General features: G+C 43.0%; 1 protein-coding gene across 2 annotated transcripts in view; it reads left to right on the plus strand.

The window, feature by feature from the left end:
• The window catches only part of SYNE3 (spectrin repeat containing nuclear envelope family member 3), a 96,335-nt gene that overhangs the window by 20,446 nt on the left and 53,675 nt on the right, over nt 1–22,214 (plus strand). The window contains exons 1-5 of one of the 2 annotated variants that reach the window (XM_081859245.1): nt 1,627–1,750; nt 3,381–3,456; nt 14,121–14,278; nt 16,413–16,585; nt 17,806–18,115. In XM_081859245.1, the coding sequence (XP_081715371.1) occupies nt 14,135–14,278; nt 16,413–16,585; nt 17,806–18,115 (627 nt within the window). In that variant the 5' untranslated portion in view covers nt 1,627–1,750; nt 3,381–3,456; nt 14,121–14,134. Of the gene's footprint in view, nt 1–1,626; nt 1,751–3,380; nt 3,457–14,120; nt 14,279–16,412; nt 16,586–17,805; nt 18,116–22,214 lie in introns of those variants that run through there. The other variant, XM_081859244.1, reaches the window with a different exon arrangement.

Below are 22,214 nucleotides of genomic sequence, written 5' to 3' on the forward strand. Positions count from 1 at the left end.
ATTGTCTACTGCAGGGACAAAGGACCTCTGGCATTCCAGATGTAGATGGACTCCTGCTTCCATCAGCTCCAGCCAACATGGCTAGTGGTCAGGGATGATGGGAGATGTTGTCTGGCAACGTGTGGAAGGCCACAGGTTCCCCAGCCCCGGGCTTCCTTAACTTGACAGTAGGTCTCCAGATCTCATGAAGGGTCTTCTCAAGCCCTGCTGCTTTGAAGAGAAGAGACCAGTGATTAAAACTGGGATCTTCTGCATCTGCAGCATAGCTTCTAAGTCCCAGTCCTTCCCTGCATAAAGCATCTTCTTTTAATTCCTGTTCTATAAACTGATCTTAGTTGGGCTTTTTTTTCCTCTCCCCTCTTACTCATTACTTCCTTTCTGTTTCTTCTTCATTTCTCCCATCCTCTCCTGCCTCTATCTACTACTTGCAAAAAAAGAAATGCGCACAGAAAGTTAAGTTTTGCTCTAACTTCAGAGGACAACTTCTCGTTTTGTATTTGAAACAGAGAGGGGTTCTCCAAATCCTAATTGTGAATTCTCCACATCATGTCTGGTTGTGAATTCTCCAAATCCTATTAAATTTATGGCTTGCTACAGCTGTGTCCCATTCTTCAATATGAAGAAGCTCAAAGCAGCATTTTAGCTGCACAACAATCCGATCCAGCATTGAGGGCCTTCTGGCGGTTCCCTCGCTGTGAGAAGTGAGGTTACAGGGAACCAGGCAAAGGGCCTTCTCAGTAGTGGCACCTGCCCTATGGAATGCCCTCCCAGCAGATGTCAAGGCAATAAACAACTATTTTACTTTTAAAAGACACCTGAAGGCGGCCCTGTTTAGGAAAGTTTTTAATGTCTGATGCTGTATTGTTTTTGATATTTGGTTGGAAGCCGCCCAGAGTGGCTGGGGAGACCCAGTCAGATGGGTAGGGTATAAATAATAAATTATTATTATTATATTATTATAAGTTGAATAAGTCCAAGCCCACTTAATTGGCTTTGTTGTTTGAGTGGGGATTTGAACTTACATTCCCATATCTCCCCAATCAAGGCACCTAAAGATTTATAAAAGCATGTCATAACTATACTGTTAAGGCTCTTAATTTGCACATCACAATGAATCCATGTTTCTGGTTTGTGTTGTGCTGCTTGATCACTCCTGCTTGCTCCTCTTCTCCAGCATGAGCGAAACAAACCTTGAAATGCAGATGATGATACTGCCAGTCACTACAACCCAGCCCTTTTTAACCTTGGGTCCCCAGATATTGTTGGACTACAACTCCCACCATCCCTAGCTAGCAGCACAGGGATGATGGGACTTGCAACAACTTCTGGGGATCCAAGGTTGAGAAAGGCTGCTGTAGACTAGACTGAGTTAGGTGGACCAAGGTCTGACTTGGTGGAAGGCAGATTCTTATGTTTCTATGATACTCCAGCGTCCTTGCAGAATTGAATGTACCAATTGGCTGAGAAAGAAATACTTTCAGGGATTGAAAGCAGATGTTGTCTGTGCCTCTGACCCACAATGCCTGGCATATATGCTCAGTGGGAGGGTGGGTGACTAATTTATGGAAAACTGCAGAAGTCCAGGCAAAAATGAGTCATGCAAGAAAACAGCCTATTTTACTCAATTCCAAAACTGTGTTCTGCGGTTCAAAAACTTATCTGTGCAATGTGGGGTTTGTAACAGTTGATTTGCTTCCTGAAGGGAGAGCAGCGTGGAGATGGAGTTGTTGGTCGGTCTTCTCAGATTCAGGCAAGCCTTTGCATAACTGGTATTTGCTTTTTGTCAGGGTTGTTTTGCAATATGAAGCACTCAGGGCTGATGCTGTTATGAAAAGAAGCTGAATGGCTAGATCATCTAGGAGCAGTTTTAATTATCCTGGAGCACATGGCTTTGAGATCCTTCCAAAAGTTTGGTGCCCAGAGCGATTGTGATCAGATCGTCTTCTCTAATAAGTTTTCTCGTGGTGCAAACAAGAACGGCATTAGCATAGTTGCGCTTTCATCCTGCAATTAATGCTGCTACCATGCCATTAAGGATATGATTGTGTTTTTGGCACGGGGCATCCTGCAGGACTTGCAATTAATTTCTAACTTCAGAAGCAATTAAGCTTTGCCACAAAGCCCCCTGCTGGTTTGCCAGGTGATCTGTTATTAAGGTTTGCAAAAAGTACGCTCAAAAGAGCAGTAGTTTTTAACTTTTTGCAGGTAGGCTGGTGAATTCAGCCACAGCAGTAAGCTCCTGCAGGCTGCATGAAAAAGGATAAACAGAGCTTACACCTATTTGCTTTTATTTGATTTAATGTAATTTATATGCTGCTCGATTGTAGCAAAACCCTGTAAGCGGTTTACAAGAAAAAAGTTGTGCATACCAATCCTAGTGACTCCCATGTTGCGCCCTTGACTTGCTGTGCCGTGTTATATTAATGCTGTCAACTCCCAGCATTAGGAGTAGCTTTGAATAATTGTTACGTTGCAGCAAGGATCACTCAATTAAATTGTTGAGGGTGGGATTCAACCAAGGAGCTGTGTCAGCAGAAGTCTGAAATTGGCTGGGGGTGGGTAGGTGGGAGGACCTCCAGAACAGTGTGCAGGGGAGCAGAGGGGATTTTTCCACCTGGCAAACTGCAGTGTTTTAATTCCACCCCTTGTAACATAACTGCCATTGTCCAATATTTTATTTTTTCCATTCTTAGGGGAAAGGGGCATTTGCGTACTAGTAACCTTAACTTTTACTACATTTCTTTGAGGGTCATATCAAAGCTAACCAGTGCTGCTGAAGGATTTGTGGCTATCATATAGGAAAGAGTAACCAGCATGCATTATAAAAGCAATAACAGCAACAGCCATTCTTTTCAATCACTTAATGCGTTGGGGAAATCCCCGAGATGAAAGTAATCTATGAGATTGTCTGGTGTTGCATTTCCCTGCCGGTTTTCTAAGCAATATTAAAATGAAACTTAATCTGTATTTAGGGTGGTTGGGTGCACTACATTTCAGAGGATGGGGCTCTGCCGGAAGACAGTCCTCTATTTGAAGACATCCTTTATTTGAAGAGCTGTCCGGTCAAAGTCTGATTTAAAGATAAAGAACCCTAAGAAGGGAGCATAGGGGCCTTGAAGTGACCTCTCAGCAGGTAGCAGGTAACTTCAGGATGACAGACTGACTGAGCAGGCAGACAGGTCACCAAGTCAACCGTCCTTTGAAATACAGTTTTTGCCCAGTGTTAGCAGACGCATGCCCCTAGTTTTGAAGTGCTCTGAATCTTGATTGCTGCCTGCAGTAGGAGAGGAGCCAATTCAATCTGGTGATACCAGGTAAACATCAGTGCAAGAGATCTTCTGTCCTTTGATATATGGATAAAAATATAACTCTTATTTCAGGGAAGTGAAGCTGGCTTCATAGATTTGGGCTGTTTTCACCAGACACCTACTAAGGATTACAGCCTGAAAGTTCAAGGTAAGTTCCATGTACTGTTTACTGGCAGTTCTGAAAAAACTAGAAAAATGCCCATATATATATTTTTACGAGCTGGATGTATGTAAAGGGAGGGTCTGCACAATGCAGATAACCTGTGGCTGTCTTTTTCTGATTACAAAAGGCATGGTCATTCAGGAGGCTTTTGTCTGCTAAGTATCTGCTGTTGTTCTTTTTTTAATGTAATTTTTAGCTGTGGTCTGTGCCTTTTCATTGTGTTTTTTGAACTACCGGTATTTGATGGTTGCTTTTTTGTTGCATTTCATGACATTGCCATTTTAAATTGTTGCAAGCTACTCTTCACAATGTATACGCGCTTAAAGAACAGAATAGTGTTATAAGAAAAAACTGCTTCTTTTTCCCTCATGGGGTATCCAAGATCCCGCATAGAGTCCTTATGTAGGTTCTCTATCAGTAGGAGAAAATAACAGAGGCCAACCAGAGAATATTGAGAAGCAAAGCAGCTAGTAAGCATGATCTTTATTATACTGTTGCACCAGGGTCCCCTTGCTCACCCCATGCAGGGAGGGAGGAGAGGAACCCAGAACATTGGTGTACAAGCTCTTATAGAGATTTTTGAAATTGTAGCTGAAGACCAACCCCCAAAACATTATACATACATCACAGAAAGAGGTAGTCCCCCAGCAGAAATTTGAGTGTGTGGCTTCTCCTGTCTGCCAGGATATCTGATAATGCCTTATCTGACTGCCTTTTCTGGGTAGCCTAGCCATTCCTTTGAGATGGTAAATACTTAGTTCCTGAATCTCTTACGCATATTGATAGTGTGCTCAGCTTAACAGATACCTTACTTGCCAGACTGTATTTACAGGGAGGTGTAAGCCCCTACAGTCCAAAGACAATTGGAAAGCTTTTCCCATTTCCTTCCTCCTTGCAGAGAAACATTTGAGGTCAATTTGGGAGAGTAAAATGGCTTCAGGATTGTTCTCCTGTACTGAGTTTCTGGGCATTTTGCATCAGACATCCCTTTCCCACTCAGCTCCTCAATAAGGCGCCGCTTGGCATTTTTACCCCGCCCTTTCCTCCAAGCAAGCATTTCAAGGAAGTGTGCAGTAGTGGAGGCAGTGCAGTGTAGTGGTTAGAGTTTCGGGCTAGGTTCCCCCACCTCAAAGGAGCCTCTTCTATAAATGAAGCACAATTGGACAGGAATCAGCAAGTTCACTTTGGAATGAAAGGAAGGAAGGAGCAGCATTCCTAAGTCATCCAAGCAGCCTCAAAAGTTCGTATTATCTAGATTAGTACTAACAAGTGTGATAATTATCTCAGATCATTTGATCCAGACAATCCTATGGACATCGGCCAGTTCCAGCCTGTCGCCTGTGTATAACATTTGACACACTCCAGCATATTTTGAGTAGCTTTCTCCAAAGGAAACTCAGAGCGCTGATCATTTCCAAATAGAAAACGTTCTGAAAAAGTTGTAATGCTGGAAAATGCCAAGATTGCTCCAGCTAAGGTTTACTCAGCGTAGACCTATTTAAAGTCATTAGGCCCAGGTTAGCCATGCCCATTAATTTCAGTGGGTGGAATTTAGTTGACAGCAATCCATTATCTCAATGGGAACCAAGGTCAATATTCTGCAGCATCTCTTATCTCCATGTTTTTATACAGTATTCGCATAAGAATTGGGATTTGGATGGCGGTCAGGTGTGGAACGTGGGGTAATCTGAGACATGCCGGAGCTATTTAGGAGCCTTGTACAGTATAGATTTTTGGCTTAAATGTGTATTTAAAAAAGGAGTGCCAGGAATTTTCAGAAGCCCGTTTTTGTTTTGCTTTTCATCTGAACAGCTTTGGTAACAAAGAGTGGATTAGGAAACACATTATGAAGTACTGCCATTCTTTCTCAGACTGAGCACTTCTGCAGATTTTGAAATGCAATTTCAGATCACAGAAGTGCAACTGTAAATATGTGATGTTTTAAAAAGCATACAAAATGTGTACTTCAGGGGGAAAGTGCTGAAATGTGTACAATGTGTACAATTTCATGTGTTCTTTCTGAAAGTCTGCAGAAAGCAGGATAAACGTGTCTGAGCACCAGGAAAACTGACATGTGACAGGTTTTGGTTGGTCCATCCCATCTTTATTTGGTAAAGCCATGTTGATAGATCAAGATGTAGGTATTCTGTTTGCATCAGCTTTTACACTGGCCTTTGGAAACGCAAACATGGACAAACAACTTGTGGGAATGTTCAGGGAGGCAGGAGAGGATATATTGTTTCATAATGTCCTTCCTAACTTGCGCTAGCAAGTTCTAGTTACAAGTAGGTAGTTGTGTTGGTCTGCTGTAGTTGAAACAAAATAAAAAAATCCTTCCAGTAGCACCTTAGAGACCAACTAAGTTTGTTATTGGTATGAGTTTTCGTGTGCACGCACACTTCTTCAGTTCTATAATTTAGCAGAGTTTTAACATTCCCTTTTTAAATACACAGTGGTTAGCTTCTTCCAAGCTCATTTAAGCTTCTCAATATAGGATTCCTGTAATCCCCTTTAAGGTAAAGGGACCCCTGACCATTAGACGTGGCCGACTGTGGGGTTGCGGCGCTCATCTCGCTATATTGGCCAAGGGAGCCAGCATACAGCTTCCGGGTCTTGTGACCAGCATGACTAAGCTGCTTCTGGCGAACCAAAGCAGCACACGGAAACGCCATTTACCTTCCCGCTGGAGCGGTACCTATTTATCTACTTGCACTTTGACGTGCTTTCAAACTGCTAGGTTGGCAGGAGCAGGGACCGAGCAACGGGAGCTCACCCAGTCGCAGGAATTTGAACCACCGACCTTCTGATCAGCAAGCCCTAGGCTCTGTAGTTTAACCCACAGCGCCACCTGGGTCCCGGTAATCCCCTTTACTCCCCCTTAAAAAGAATAGACACAACACAATCTTGTGTAAAAGTATTAAAGAAGTTTACTCACACATTCAGTTCACAGATGGATCCCTGAAGGCAGACTTAGTTACAAAGTATATACACGTGGATTCTATCCCATAAGGATATAGTTCCTTTGTGTTCTGTTGGCTGGAAGCCAACAGGGCATCTCTAGCAAAAGAGATGTTGCTTCTATGAGGAATGGAGTCAGAGAGAGAGAGTGGGCTTTGTTCCTGGTCCTTTTGTCACCTGGACAGGTAAGGTCTCACCCATCTCTAGTCACATGCAGAGGAAGTTTGTCCCAGCCCAGGAGGAAACAGGAAGTTTTCTATTGGCTGATGCAAACGTCCCATTTCATGTCCACTCTAGGAATGTTGAACTTAATTGCTATGTGTTTCACATCCTACACAACTAAGCAGGTAAAACTACCAAACTAAATCAAAACGCCAGCTGGTGCAACGTGTGCACAAAATATAAACATAAAAACACCACTAAGCAGATAAAATCTCCATGCTCAATCAGAATTTAAAAATTCTGCAATTTAAAATTAAGGACATGGTTGAGATACTTGGTTGCCAAGGGTTTTGAAGTTTTTGCTGTGATAACCTTTTCTTGATCTGCAAGATCTTGATCCATCCCTCCTTGGGTGAGATGGTAGAGCCATGTCAGTTATGCCACTTTTAAACCACTTTAACTTTGTAGTGTAAATGTGCTGCCCATGGACAAAACAATTTCAGCCAATGCAGTTGAGCATGTCTTCCATTTGAAATGCTTAAAACACCCAACTGCCCCTTCATGTCTACTTTCTCCTGCATTAATGAGCAGCCCAAAACAATCCACCTCTACGCTTATATAATAAGACAATACAGACACAAAAATAACTCCCAAAAATACACAGAACACCAGCAGTGACGTTTTGCAAGGTTCTCAGGATTGCATGACAAATATTGACAATGAAGGTGTCAGCGCACCTTCTCAAGGATCGCTTGTTTCAGTGTCAATATAGTTAAATGGTATACTTAAAACAGAAGAAAACACTGCTCTGGATTTTGCAGTGCCTTGGATAATAAAGATTTCTGAATACAGTCATACCTTGGAAGTTGAATGGAATTCATTCCGGAAGTCCGTTCAACTTCCAAAACATTTGGAAACCAAAGTGTGGCTTCTAATTGGCTGCAGGAAGCTCCTGCAGCCAATCGGAAGCTGCAGAAGCCCCATCAGAAGTTCGGCTTCCAAAAATAGTTCACAAACCAGAACAATCACTTCTGGGTTTGCGACGTTCGGGAGCCAAAACGTCCGAGTACCAAGGCGTTCGGCATCCAAGGTATGACTCTACAGTGGTACCTTGGGTTAAGTACTTAATTCGTTCCGGAGGTCCGTACTTAACCTGAAACTGTTCTTAACCTGAAGCACCACTTTAGCTAATGGGGCCTCCTGCTGCTGCTGCGCCGCCGGAGCACGATTTCTGTTCTCATCCTGAAGCAAAGTTCTTAACCTAAAGCACTATTTCTGGGTTAGCAGAGTCTGTAACCTGAAGTGTATGTAACCTGAAGCGTATGTAACCTGAGGTACCACTGTATAAAGCATATTTGGACTGCCCTCCCCCACTTCTGCATAAACAATTTTAAATACCTTTCTGTTCTTGTTATTTGAATTTATATCCCTCTCTTTCTTCAAAATGAGCCAGCAAACAATAAGCAGTAAAATGATTTTTAAAAACCTTTAAAACAATTCCAGTTCAGATGCAGACAGGGAAAGATCTCAGTTTCAAAGGTATTCCATAAGCACCAAAAAGGCAACAGAGACAGCACTATTGAATCATAGAATGGTAGCATTGTAAGGGCCTGTTGTTGTTTAATCGTTTAGACTAGAGCACGCCAGGCATTCCTGTCTTCCACTGCCTCCCGTAATTTGGTCAAACTCATGCTGGTAGCTTCGAGAACACTGTCCAACCATCTTGTCCTCTGTCATCCCCTTCTCCTTGTGCCTTCAATCTTTCCTAACATCAGGGTCTCTTCCAGGGAGTCTTCTCTTCTCATGCGGTGGCCAAAGTACTGGAGCCTCAGCTTCTGGATCTGTCCTTCCAGTGAGCTTGTAAGGGCCTATATATTCCCTATATTGTGCAGAATTGACCTCCTGATATCCTGGCCTATTGAGATGTTTTGCCCTTATGTGAACAAGCTCCAAAGAACCACAGACCCTCGTACAGATTCCAAATTCTCCCCTCTTCTGGCCGCATGCCATAGTTCTCAATTTCCTAACCTTGTTTGTTACAGACCATAGTTTTCTAGTTTGTCTGAACAGTAAACTATGGTTAGAGCTTGCCTGCAAACTAGGATCACAAATCAGGATCATAGGCTGGGTTGCAAATAAGGCTTTTGTTTGTGAAATGCCCCAAATTTTTGGCTAGCTAAGCAGTCGTTGCTCGTAGCTAGTTCCTGCAGTTCACTTTGCTAAGATTATTCATTTAAATTAAGTTGCCACTTAACTGAAAATGTAGGCCTCTGGGCTTGTGCTTCTCCAATAATTTTTGTAGTATCTAGTGTTTGAGATGATGAAAGCATTGGGGTGGCCCATGGTGCTTTGTGATGGGGCAGCCTTTCTCAACCTGTGGGTCCCCAGATGTTGTTGAACTACAACTCCCATCACCCCTAGCTAGCAGGGGCAGAGCTCAGTGCTGATGGGAGTTGCAGTCCAACAACATCTGAGGATCCACAGATTGAGAACCACTGTATGGGGGAAGGGGGAAACATCTCTGATAAGATCTCTGTTTTTCTCAGAAAGGAAAAGCCAACCGAGGGGGGGGGCATACTTAAAATGTGTGTCTGTCTGAGCAGTATATTCACACAGTTAAAAATAGGGCACTTTGAGACAGGGGGAAGAAGGACAAACCCAAAACATGAAGTAGAAAGCCAAACAGATTACTCATTATTCTCTTCTCTTTTTAACGGCTGTTGTATATAGAGTAACTGGGAAGTGAAACAAGCACAGATAATTACATTAAGCTCCCGTGTGCCCTGCTGACAGCTGCATCTGGGATGCTTTCACATCTGCCAAGGCCTGTTGCTGATGCATTCTGGGAAATTAAAAAGAGTTTATAGCCCCAGCTCTGCGGTGCTGCTGGGCACTCTGCTTCCACAGCCAGACAAGCCTGACAGGGACCGCTGATAGGCAAAGGGACAGCGGAACCTTTGCCCAGTGCACCCTCAAATGTGAATCTAGATCTGGTCCCAGGTCTTTAAGTCTTTAAGGCCTTATACAGATCCTATGAACAGTTGTACTTACAACTGTCCAGAGTCTTTTCGGTGGTGGCTCCCAGATTTTGAACTCCCTCCTTAGGAAAGCTAGACTGGCTCACTTCTTGCTGTCTTTCCACTGGCAGGTGAAAACCTTCTTGTTCCAACAGGCTTTGGGAAACTGACCACTTTTAATGAAAGGGCTGGTGTGCTGTTTTCATTGTAATGATTGGTATGGTGTTAATATATTTATGTATATTGCTTTAATTCTATCAGTGTTTAATTGTTTCTTTTTAATGGTTACTTTTTCTATGTTTTTAGTGGTCCTTATTCTTATCTGTATGCCACCTTGAGTCCCGTAAGGACTGTGAATAGCTCAGTTGGTAGAGCATGAGACTCAGAATCTCTGAGCCATGGGTTCAAGCCCCACATAGGGCGAAAGATTCCTGCATTAAAGGGGGTTGGACTAGATGACCCCCGTTGTCCCTTCCAACACTACAATTCTTGGATTCTAGGATTGCGGTGTAAAAAGGCAAGGTATAAATAGATAAAGAAAAGCAAGCAAACAAACATGCTTGAATAGTGGGGCTTAGACAGAAGGTAACTGAGGTGGTGCCTGTGGCAGAGACTGGGATCAGGCCTCAGACTTGAGTCTTCCTCCCCGGTGTCTTTACTGTCAGGAGAAACTGCTGAATTAACAAAGAGATTCTGCAATCATTTAAAGACATCACAAAATGAAGTGATGATGGTAGTTCTAAATTTGATGGAATTTCACTTCTCTGTTGATCAGGACAGTGTTTACTTTTCTCAAAGCCTTTTCTTGTTGCATTTCTTGTTACCTTCCCTCTGTAACCAGCCATCTTATAGCAGGCACAGAGAACATCCAGCTCAGTGGCCTTAACTAGGCCCAATACAAGACAAACTTTGCCTGCAAGGCTATTTCACCTGCTCTGGACCTGACATCATGTGTGGTGTCAGGTGAGGCAGAGTGAGGAATGTGGCTCCAAAGGACCATTTGGGAGCTGAAAGTGAGCTCCCAGCCATTCTTCTGCAAGTTGGGTTCGCAAACAGTGCCAAGTTCATGGGGTGGGGGTGGGGGTGGGGGGCTCACTGTCGCCGCCAATTAGGTGATCAGCTATCAGCCACCCCCGCTTGTCTGTTTGCAAGATAAAAATGCTTAAGAATCCCTTGCTCAGGCAGTCAAAGGTATTGCGGAGGCTGCTGGCTTTCCATCATTAGGGAGATTACTGATTAATAGTCCTTAATACACAGTCAATGTCTCTGGAAGGAAGCTAAGTGTGGTGTAGTGGTTAAGAGCAGTAGTCTCGTAATCTGGGGAACCGGGTTCGCGTCTCCGCTCTTCCACATGCAGCTGCTGGGTGACCTTGGGCCAGTCACACTTCTCTGAAGTCTCTCAGCCCCACTCACCTCACAGGGTGTTTTTTTATAAAAATGATATTTATTAAAGTTTCGAATAAACACATATAAACACAAACAACAATAAAAACATACATAAACCAACAAACAAACAAAAAACAAGTATAAATTCAAACCTTATTTTCTAAACCTAATTTCACCGACCTCCTCACACCTCCCCCTTCTGTATTCTAATCTCATTTATCTTATCAGCAAATCCATTCCCATATTTCCCATAGTTTTTGTTAATTCTATTCTTTTTCCTTAATCAACGCCCCTGCAAACCACTAATTTTTAAACCCATATCTTTTTAGCCTTCATTAATTTTATAATGTTTATTAAGATAGTCTTTGAACTTCTTCCAATCTTCTTCCACTGTCTCTTTGTCCTGGTCTCGGATTCTGCCAGTCATCTCTGCCAGTCCCATATAGTCTGTCATCTTCATCTGCCATTCTTCCAGAGTGGGTAGATCTGGTGTCTTCCAATACTTTGCGATAAGTATCCTTGCTGCTGTAGTAGCATACATAAAAAAAGTTCTGTCCTTCTTTAACACCACATGGCTTACCATACCCAGGAGAAAGGCCTCTGGTTTCTTCAAGAAGGTATATTTAAATACCTTTTTCATTTCGTTATATATCATTTCCCAGAAAGCTTTAATCCTTGGGCATGTCCACCAGAGGTGAAAAAATGTACCTTCATTTTCTTTACATTTCCAACATTTGTTATCTGATAAGTGGTAAATTTTTGCAAGCTTGACTGGGGTCATGTACCACCTATAGATCATTTTCATAATAGTCTCTCTCAAGGCATTACATGCCATGAATTTCATACCGGTGGTCCACAACCTTTCCCAGTCAGCGAACATAATATTATGACCAACATCTTGTGCCCACTTAATCATAGCTGATTTAACTGTTTCATCCTGTGTATTCCATTTCAACAGCAAGTTATACATTTTTGACAAATTCTTAGTTTTGGATTCTAACAACTCTGTTTCCAGTTTTGATTTTTCCACCTGAAAGCCAATTTTCCTGTCCAACTTATAGACCTCCAGTATTTGATAATAATGAAGCCAGTCTCGCACTTTATCTTTTAGGTTCTCAAAACTCTGCAATTTCCACTTATCACCCTCCTGTTCTAAAATTTCACAATATTTTGGCCATTTAGCCTCCATATCACAGGGTGTTTGTTGTGGGGGAGGAAGGGAAAGGAGAATGTTAGCCGCTTTGAGACTCCTTAAAGGGAATGAAAGGCGGGATATCAAATCCAAACTCTTCTCTTCTTCTTCTTCTAATGCTTAGAATTAGTGCCAGAGAGAGATATTGGCCTCTGTGGAAGGAGGGACACAAAGTTTTTTGAAAATTCAGGGTTGGGGGAGAGATTTGGATAGAAATAGCCATTTTTTGTTTTCTGTTTTTTTTTCGGTTTTGAACTTTATTTTGGCTCAGCTATGTAGGGCTTTTCTTAGACATAATGTAGTTATGATCACTGTCACTGGCAAATAGAGAGGCAAATATGTTGGGGGCGACCAAAGCAGTTTCTGTGCCAAAACTGGCCCTAAACCCCGATTGAAATGGATCCAGAAAATCAGTTTCTTCCAAAAGCGCCTGGATCTGGTCTGCGACCATTCGCTCCAGAACCTTGCTCAGGAAAGGGAGATTAGTAACTGGCTAGTAGTTAGGTTTTCTGATTCCAGGAAAGGTTTCTTAAGGAGTGGTTTTACCACTGCCTCCTTCAAACAGGCAGGGACCACCCCCTCTTGTAAAGAGGCATTGGCCCAGTAAAAATTGTTAGCTGACACAGCGAAGCTTGGGCAATTGCAGATTCCCATCAGTGTAGAGGCTTCTTAGAGGCAGGTTTGATATTCACCACTCAAAACTATTTTCCTTTGTTCTTCACTATGAGGAAATATACCCTCTCCCTAGATGAACCCTGCCCACTTGAAGGCAAGTTTCACCTTGTGTGACAGGTTTGAAAGCTTTACGTGCCCAGAGGACGTTTGTTGTAATGAAGCCTCACAACTGAAAGTTTGGGGCATGCCAGCCGAGCAGAGAGAAGGCATAAGAGCATGAGGCAAGCCCTGCTGGATCTGGCCAATAGCCCAAAAGTCCAGCATCCTGATCTCACAGTGGCTGGCCAGAAGCCCATAGGTAGCCTGCAAGCTTGGACATGAGCAAAACAGCACTTTCACCTGCCTGCAGTTTGCAACTGGTATTCAGAGGTGCAGTGTCGATTTGCATGTGAACTTGGTCCAGACATGGCCCTGGTTCAAAATGGCATACCAGATTTGGCATGAGCAGAAAGCATTTTCCCCTGGTATGGAGGTGCACAGATGGTGCAGATAATTGGCACATTTGCACACTTGAGGAGAAGCTACAGAAATCCTGTTTTGGAATCAGCAAAGAGCAAGGAACTGGAAGTACCTATGTAGTGCTCATTGGTTTTTAATTCACCCCATCCACATACCACAATGTCCCAAGCAGAGATGAAACAATCAGCCTATTTCATGTCCGTTTCTCACTGGTAAATCGGTCCCATTCTGTTTCTATATACAGTGCTACCTCGGGTTACATACATTTCAGGTTACATACGCTTCAGGTTACAGACTCCGCTAACCCAGAAATAGTGCTTCAGGTTAAGAACTTTGCTTCAGGGTGAGAACAGAAATCGTGCTCTGGCGGCAGCAGCGGGAGGCCCCATTAGCTAAAGTGGTGCTCCAGGTTAAGAACAGTTTCAGGTTAAGAATGGACCTCCGGAACAAATTAAGTACTTAACCCGAGGTACCACTGTACAACTGTGAGTTTGTTTGTTTTTTAAATGTTGCACAAAAGTGCATTATTTTTTAATGTATCCCCCCATGCACATTTTATGTGCATTTGTTTCTCCAAATATGCCTTTTTGAAGGAGATGGCTACATCACAGAATTCAGAGAACTGAACCGCGTTCCGATTTGCATATCAGTCCAGGAAACATGCAGCAGGTTGCTTGCCTTAAAAAAAAAAAAAAAAAAAGTGGACTGAAATCCATTGAGTAGCCTTAGTCCAAAGTGGTTCAGCGCTATAGTAATGCCTCAGGAAAGTAAGCTTGTTCAAACTCCTCTCTCTCCCGTAGTTTCATCTAATGCAATGACCCAGCAGCCACAGGATGAATTTGACAGCAGCGTGGAGAAGGCAGTAGATTGGATGAAGACCATTCAGGAGAGACTGCGGCTCAATGACAACACCAAGGGACCTAGGTCTGCCCTGGAGGCCAGGCTAAGAGACACAGAGGTACACACACACACACACACACACACACACACACCTGATTTCCTTCAGACATTTTTTTTCAGATGCAATATTGTTACTGCTGTGATTACCATCTGAACCTGCCCTGACATTGAGATCCTTGTCTGAGGACCTGCTCCAGATGTGCTCCCCAGTGCTATTTTTCTAGAAAAAGAGGTGTCAGAACTCGCCATGAGTGCCTCCCATGTTCTCTTATAATATCAATGGCAGCCCCCTGAGAGGTGCCAGAACTGAGTTCTGGTGAGTTCCAGCTGAAAAAAAGGCCCTGGCTGTAGGCATCTGAAAGCAAAGGCTATGGCACATCCTTCTGATTTAATCACAATCCAGTCCTCTGTGCCCTGTCTTTTTCTCCTATTAAATGATTAAATTAGCTAATGTCTCAATCTCGTTGGCTGTTGGCTTTTTAAATAACTTGGCTCCAAAGTTGCTGTTTCTGAGCTGGGCAGTTTATAGTCATACTTGATTTATATGATTTATGTTCCATTAATCTGTTAATGAAATCTTCAGCCAAGGAAAGCAGAGATTTATTTTTTTAAAAGCATGAAAAACGAGAATGTCATCATTGCAACAGATTTTCTCAAGAACACCTATTCACCTTCCCATTACTGTGAGCACTAATGAGTTCTGAAACCTGGCTTCAGGTTTATTTATAGACCTTCCTTTTGTTACCTAGTGCAGTTTATATTCTGGGATTGGCTCTTGGGAATTTTAATTAGTTCTATAGAAACACACCCTGGTTTACGGGGAGATGCAACCTAAGGTTTAATTTAGACATCATGGCCATACCATGGTGTGGCTATCAGATAAGTGCTGCAATGATCACATGCTCCCTTCTCTCCTCATATACTCTGATTCTCTCATCTTACCTCTCCTGAACTGCAATTCCCAGAGTTCCCGGGGAAGTGGGATTCATTGTTAAGTCCCTCTGGGAATTGTAGCTCTGTTAATGGAACAGGGATCTAACAACTCTCAGCACCCTACTACACTTCCCAGAATTCTTTGGTGGAAACCATGGCTGTTTAAAATGACTTTAAAAGCATAGTGCAGATGGGGCCTTAGGTTGCACGCACACCTTACATTTAAAGCACATCACCTCCCCACAAGGAATCCTGCGAATTATGGTTTATCCCTCACAGCGCTACAATTCCTGGCGCCCTTAACATAGTACGGTTCCCATGATGCTTTGGGGGGAAAGTCATGGATATTAAATGTGCTTTAAATGTACAGTGCATACTCAGCCTTCACCTCAAAAGTTCTGCTACCCTACATGCATTAATTTGGGGGGGAGGTCCCCCCACATCATTTGGCTTCCTTGTGCCCTTGTACAGTGGTACCTCTGGTTGCGAATGGGATCCATTCCTGAGCCCCGTTTGCATCATGAGCAGAACGCAACCCGCATCTGTGCATGTGCAGGTCGCAATTCGCTGCTTCTGCGCATGCGCGTGATGTCATTCTGAGCGTCTGCGCATGCGCAAGCGGCAAAACCCAGAAGTAACCCGTTCCGTTACTTCTGGGTCGCCACGGGACTCAACCTGAAAAGACGTAACCTGAACCGAACATAACAAGAGGTATGACTGTATTTGTGGATCAACCTGTGGAAGCCTGATTCGTACATAGAATTATTAGATCGAGTCAGTTAATAGCCAGCTCCCTGGAAGCCTGCCACAGGGTTGTGGCCTGCTTGGATATTGATTTATTTTTTAATACTATTTTCATTTTGTTGGTCGATTGCATTTATTTATACCGAATTCCTGCCAAGGCGCACGCAAGGTGGTTTACAATTTTCAAAACAAATAGTACAAAATAGCCTAAGGCGTCCTTCAGGGGCTGATGGCACTAGCACCATGACTTAGGCAGCGCCTCCTCTGCCTTCCCTGAGGGCACACAGGCCTGAGGAGCAACTATCTCAGCAGTTCTTTAGGGCTGCTGAGAGACCCTTCCCAAACCTGATAGTTTTACGACCCATAGCCTGGATCTCCTGGCTTCTGCTTTCTCTAAGGGCCCTCTGGTCCTAAGTCTCCCCACAAAAGGTGGAATGGGGTTTTGCAATGCTCCTAAGTCCCCTTTAAAAAAACCTATTTGTGGTTTAATTTTAATGTTTGATTCTTCCTAACAGAAAATCTGTGCGTTGGAACCTGAGGGCCGGTTGAAGATGGACTTGGTTCTCATGAAGGCCGATGCTCTCCTTCAGTGCACCAGTGAGGAAAAGAAACATGAGATATTATCCAAACTAAAGGATATTAAAGCCATGTGGGAAGAGACAGCCATATACATTACACATTGTCACAGGTAAGATTCCAGCCGTAGGAATGTGCCATTTGCCAAGTCAGACTGTTGGTCTATATAGCTCATTGTTGTCTGCATTGCCTGTCAGTCGTTCCCTGGGGTTTCATTCAAGGGGAGATTCTCAGACCTACCTTAAAATTCCAGGGACTGAACATGGGACCTTCTGTGTAGAAAGCCTGATCCACCATCTCTGCCATTTTTTCCAGGAAATCCCAGATTCTGCTTTTGTTCTCCTAGTTTGGCTGCGGGGAATATATAGCCCCTCTAAGGCAGGGGAATACTCTACCTTGAACACTGTGTTGTCCCTCATATCCAGCAAAACTATTATATTATGACACAACAATATTTAGTTCTCCCTTATAGCACCTTCATAGCAAACGTACAGACCATTTTATCTGTGGTAAGAATCATAAAGCTGGAAGGGATCCCTAGGGTCATCTAGTCCAACCCGCTGCAACACAGGAATATCAGCTATAGCAGATGGCCATCCAGCCTCTGCTTAAAAACCTCCAAGGAAGGAGAGTCCACAACCTCCCGAGGGAGACCGTTCCACTGTCGAACAGCTCTTCCTGTCAGAAAGTTTTTCCATATGTTGAGTTGGAATCTCCTTTATTGTAACTTGAAGCCATTGGTTCGAGTCCTACCCTCCAGAGCAGGAGAAAACAAGCTTGCTCCATCTTCCATGATGCACTAGCAGAGGTGGATCAGGCCAGTGGGCCCTGCCTTGTGTTTTGATAGAACCCTGAGATCCATGAAACAGAGCCTGGTGCCAAAGACCTCACAAGCTGGAGGTTCGCCACTGGGGCTGAAGAACTAACAACAACAACAATTTATTATTTATACTTTATATAATTTTTTAATAATTTATTATTTATGGCAGCTCCCAACAGAATATTAAAAACATGATTAAAACATCAAACATTAAAAACTTACAGGGCTGCTTTCATATGTCTTCTAAAAGTCTGATAGTTGTATATTTCCTTGACATCTGATGGGAGGGCGCCACTACCGAGAAGGCCCTCTACCTGGCTCCCTGTAACCTTACTTCTTGCAGTGAGGGAACCACCAGAAGGCCCTTGGAGCTGGACCTCAGTGTCCGGGCTGAACGATAGGGGTGGAGACCAACCATAGTGACAACAGCAGTATGGGAAGGGAACACGGCTAACTGCTCCGGAAGAAGTCCATCACTCCCATCACCCAACTCTCTATTTATCCTTTTGCAGCCGTATCGAGTGGGTGTGGCTACACTGGAGTGAATACCTGAAAGCCCAAGATGAATTTTACGTATGGATTCACAACATGAAGGTGACTTTGGAGCCTGACATAGAGCTGCAGCTTGGCCTGAAGGAGAAAGAGTGGCAGCTCAGCCATGCCCAGGTCCTGCTGAACGATGTTCTAAACCAGTCAGCCCTGTTGGAACGGCTGCTGGAAGAAGCCTCTTCCCTCTACAACAGGATTGGGGACCCAAGTGTTGATGAGGACATCCAGAAGAAGATGAAAGAGGAATACGCAGATGTCAAGGACGAAGCACAGGTAAGGAGGGAACTAAGGGTGAGAAAAGGCAGAATATTAAAGAACAAGTGATAGTAACAACACTAATTTATTACTTATAACCTGCCCATCTGACTGGGTTGCCGCAGCCACTCTGGGCAGTTTCCTACATAAAAACGTAATAAAAACACAGCAAAACATCACACATTAAAAACTTTCTGAAATAATAATAATCTCCAGTTCCGTAGGCACAACAGGAAGTCTAAAGTTGGTCCAGCCAAGGGGTCACATGCTCAATGAAGTTATAGTGACACTTCTGGTTCCCAGTTGAACTCCCAATCCCTCTCTCTCCTAAACTGAGCTTTTGAGTTCTTACTCAAAGAGTTTCACTTGCTCACCACTGGGAGCAAACTAATGTTCCCATTTTGTGCCAAAAAAGTATTCTCACTCTTCCTGGCTGCATTCTCCTTATTTTTTTTTTTAAAAAAAACCAAAGCAAAAAGAACTATAACTACTGAAACACAACTTTACAAGTTTCCTGCCAGTTTCTTTTCCATTCAGTTGAGCCAGAAATGGCCTAAAAGGTTTATTGGCAATTCGCTCTTGAAATAATGTAAATAACCACTCAGGGGACATCCTGTCTTAGCTAAAAAGGGATATTTCACTACTTTACTGCAGTGTAGGTTAGTGGGAAGCATCGCTGGTGTTTTCTCTGTGTAACTTGAACCTGGTCTCATAGCAGTTAGTTGATACATTCCTGACTGAGGCCAACAGAATGATCAATGAGGGCGGTAACTGGAAATGGGCGGAAAGCCTGGATGATTTGCAGGAGATCAGTAGGGATTTCTGACTACCAATTGCTTAATAATAGCAGCAAGAAAATGACTCCTGCATCCTAAATTATTCTGCTGAAATGAAGGAACCAGGAGTGGATTTTTTGTGCAAAAGGGCTGTGAGCTCTGTTCAGTTCTGGTGCTCAGATCAAATCCCCGGGTCCATGATTTTTTAATTCTAAGTGCATGCCTTCTGCATCTAGCTCTGATTGGCTGGCCCGAGACTCTACAATTGCATCCATGTATGAGTGGGCCTCATCCCAGGAGTGAAACAAATGGGAGATTTATACACCAACTGCACTGTACATTTAAAGCCGTATCATACCACTTTAAACAGGCATGCCTTCTCCCAAAGCATCCTGGGAACTGTAGGGTGTTGAGGGTTGTTAGGAGACTCCCATTCCTCTCACAGAGCTACAGTTCCCGAGTGGTTTACCGGGTGCTTTTTTGTGGGGGGGAAGCAGGGGTACACATACCCCTAAACATTTTGTGAATCTAAGTTTGGCCTCAGTCTTTCAATATGAGTAGGAAAATGAGAGCACCCCTAAACATTTTTTAAGGAAAAAAAGCATTGGGTTTAACTATCAATCCCTCTTTCCAGTGTGCTACGGGAATTGTAGTTCTGTGCGGGAAACAGGGCTGTCCTAATGACTCTCAGCACCCATAACAAACTACACTTCCCAGGATTCTTGGGGGGGGACCATGGCTGTTTAAAGTGGTATGATGCTGCTTGAAATGTGGAGTGCAGTTGTGCGTGAAAACTGGACACAGTTTTATTGGCTACAGCAATATACAGGGTTGTCTAGGCATGGGCAGGAATAATGACTGGCTTCCCGATGAGCTATCCTAGCTGATTTGCTGGGGTCCCCTCCTGGACATTGCCAGCGTAACGTTCCCACTGTGGCGCAGGCCAAGTATGTGAGTTTCACTGGCCAACTTGGCTGAGCAGTACAAAGCCATCCCCACCATACATTCAAGCTACAGCTGTCTAATGCACTGCCTGCAAGATCCCACCCACTACCTGGTGCCTCCACAGTTATGATAAGAAACAGATTTTTTATTTTTTTCGTCGAATGTCCCTACAGAGCTCCTGCTGAGGGGAAAGTGAAAAACTCACAACTGCATGCCAGTTTGGCGTGAGCAAAATTCCTTTCTAGCCCTGTCAACCAGTGACCAACCAAATTCCCAGCAAGGGATCTGATGGGGGGGGGGGTTGTAAAGCAGGTCTCATGGCAGGAATCCCCACTTTGAGGAAGTCCCACCTTCCCAAGAAGCCTTATGAAAGTGCAGAGGCTTCTGGGCAATCCCACAAGACCCAACCTGGTTCAGAAGATGGCTCCCATTTCTCTAGGCTCTGCACAGAGGATGGCCCCACCTAGAGAGGGTTGGCGGACCATAGGTAGAAAACAGAGTCAATCATACAAGCCTAAAGTCTGTGTACCCCTTTGTTTATGTACACTGGGTTAGAATCAGGCCCAAGAAATGCTTATTTCATGCAGGATAGTGCAAATAAACATGTGTCCCACTGCAATCCAACTGGTAAGTTTGGGTTTTGTCATGGTTCAGGTGAGGGAAGCAGCAACAACAACCTGGAATTTCATTTGGCATCACTTTGCACTGATTACTTTTACCATCTCTTTTTGTACACAACGTTCCAGACAAAAGGTTGGGTCCCTGAAACACTAAACACAAATAACATTTTAACTCTCAACTTGTGTGCCTGACAATGACCTTTCGGTTGGTTCCACAAGAAATACCATAGTCTGGATCCTCTTGATAGATGTGGATAAGTAGCTAAGCTTTCAAAAGCCTTGAGAAATTGCAATAGTTATAAATTATAGCAGAGCCAGGCCAAAAAGGCCAACTGATTAAAAAGATAAACATGCAACCTTCATTCGCTTTTTCTTTCTTTCTAAGTAACCTGTTCTCATGGTTACAGAAATGCACCAGAAAATCTAATCCCGAAAAATGAGATAAGGAGCAAGTCAGGTCTCAGAAACAACCTTGATCTATTGTTTTTCAACATCCATGTGTCACAACATTTCAAAAGACGGCCTATTTATTTATTTGATTTCTCACTCAACTTTTACCATAAGGCTACAACAATGAAATAGAAGACATCTTTTAGAGGACATCTGAAGGCAGCTCTGTATAGGGAAGTTTTTAAACGTTTGATGTTTTACTGTGTTTTTATATTTTGTTGAAAGCCGCCCAGAGTGGCTGGGGCAATGCAGTCAGATGGGCGGGTACAAATAATAAAATTGCTGTTGTTGTTTGAAATAATTTTTAATAAAGATTTTCTTGGATTGCAAAAAAATGTGCATTGTATAATGTTGGAGGGGAAGCAAGGTGAGTTGTGGGAAGAGGGTGGGTGGCAAACGTACAATATGTTGTTGCTGTGGCTGTTATAAAATATGAAACAATTATAAAACAAAGCAGTTACGACCATAAAACAGGAAAAGTGGAAAAACATGTAAAACCAGTTCTGTATATAAAACAATTTTAAAAAAACACACAATCCCATTATGTAAAGTAATACAAATGTTTGAAAACAATTCCATATAATTTAAAAACCAGTTAAAAATAGTTGCAATATAGATGCAAACTGGGATAAAAGTTCTCTTCTTAAAAGGCCTGTCGAAGGAGGGCCCTTTTGTATATGATAATGCTGGAATAACGCAACAACAACGACAACAACAATTATTTATTATTTATACCCTGCCCATCTGGCTGGGTTTCCCCAGCCATTCCAGGCAGCTCCCAACAGTATATTAAAAACACGATAAAGCACCAAGCACAGAAAAAAAAGCACAGTCATTCACGCTTCCACTTGTGTCATGCCTAGGAAGCCTGGGTCTGAGCTCTTTTCCCCTTGCTCCACTGCTTACCAAGGGAAAACCTGCTCTTTAGCGACAGATAGGAACAAATGGCAATCTGGGGAAATCCCAAATGGCCATTTGCTCCAATTTCGCACTAAAGAGCTGTTTTCCCTAAGTGGGAAAGGAGCATGGCAAGAGGAAGTGTTTCTATTTTTTTTTTATATAATAATTTTTATTGATTTTACAACATAAAGAAAAAACAAAACAAACATAATGCGACTTCCCCAAACCTCCCCTTCACTGCATCCAAATTTCAAAATTTTTAGCAATTCTTCATCCCATTTTTATATTTAATTCTCTTTAAAAAGAGTTTCTGCTTTATAAATTTCGATTTATAGCTGTAATTCTTAGTGTCCAATCCCCTGACATCTTAACATTCCGAAATTTTACAACAATTTTTAAGATAGATTTTAAATTTTTTCCAGTCCT

This window comes from Podarcis erhardii (assembly GCF_964252035.2).
Source record: "Podarcis erhardii genome assembly, chromosome: 1".
NCBI classification, from domain to species: domain Eukaryota; kingdom Metazoa; phylum Chordata; class Lepidosauria; order Squamata; family Lacertidae; genus Podarcis; species Podarcis erhardii.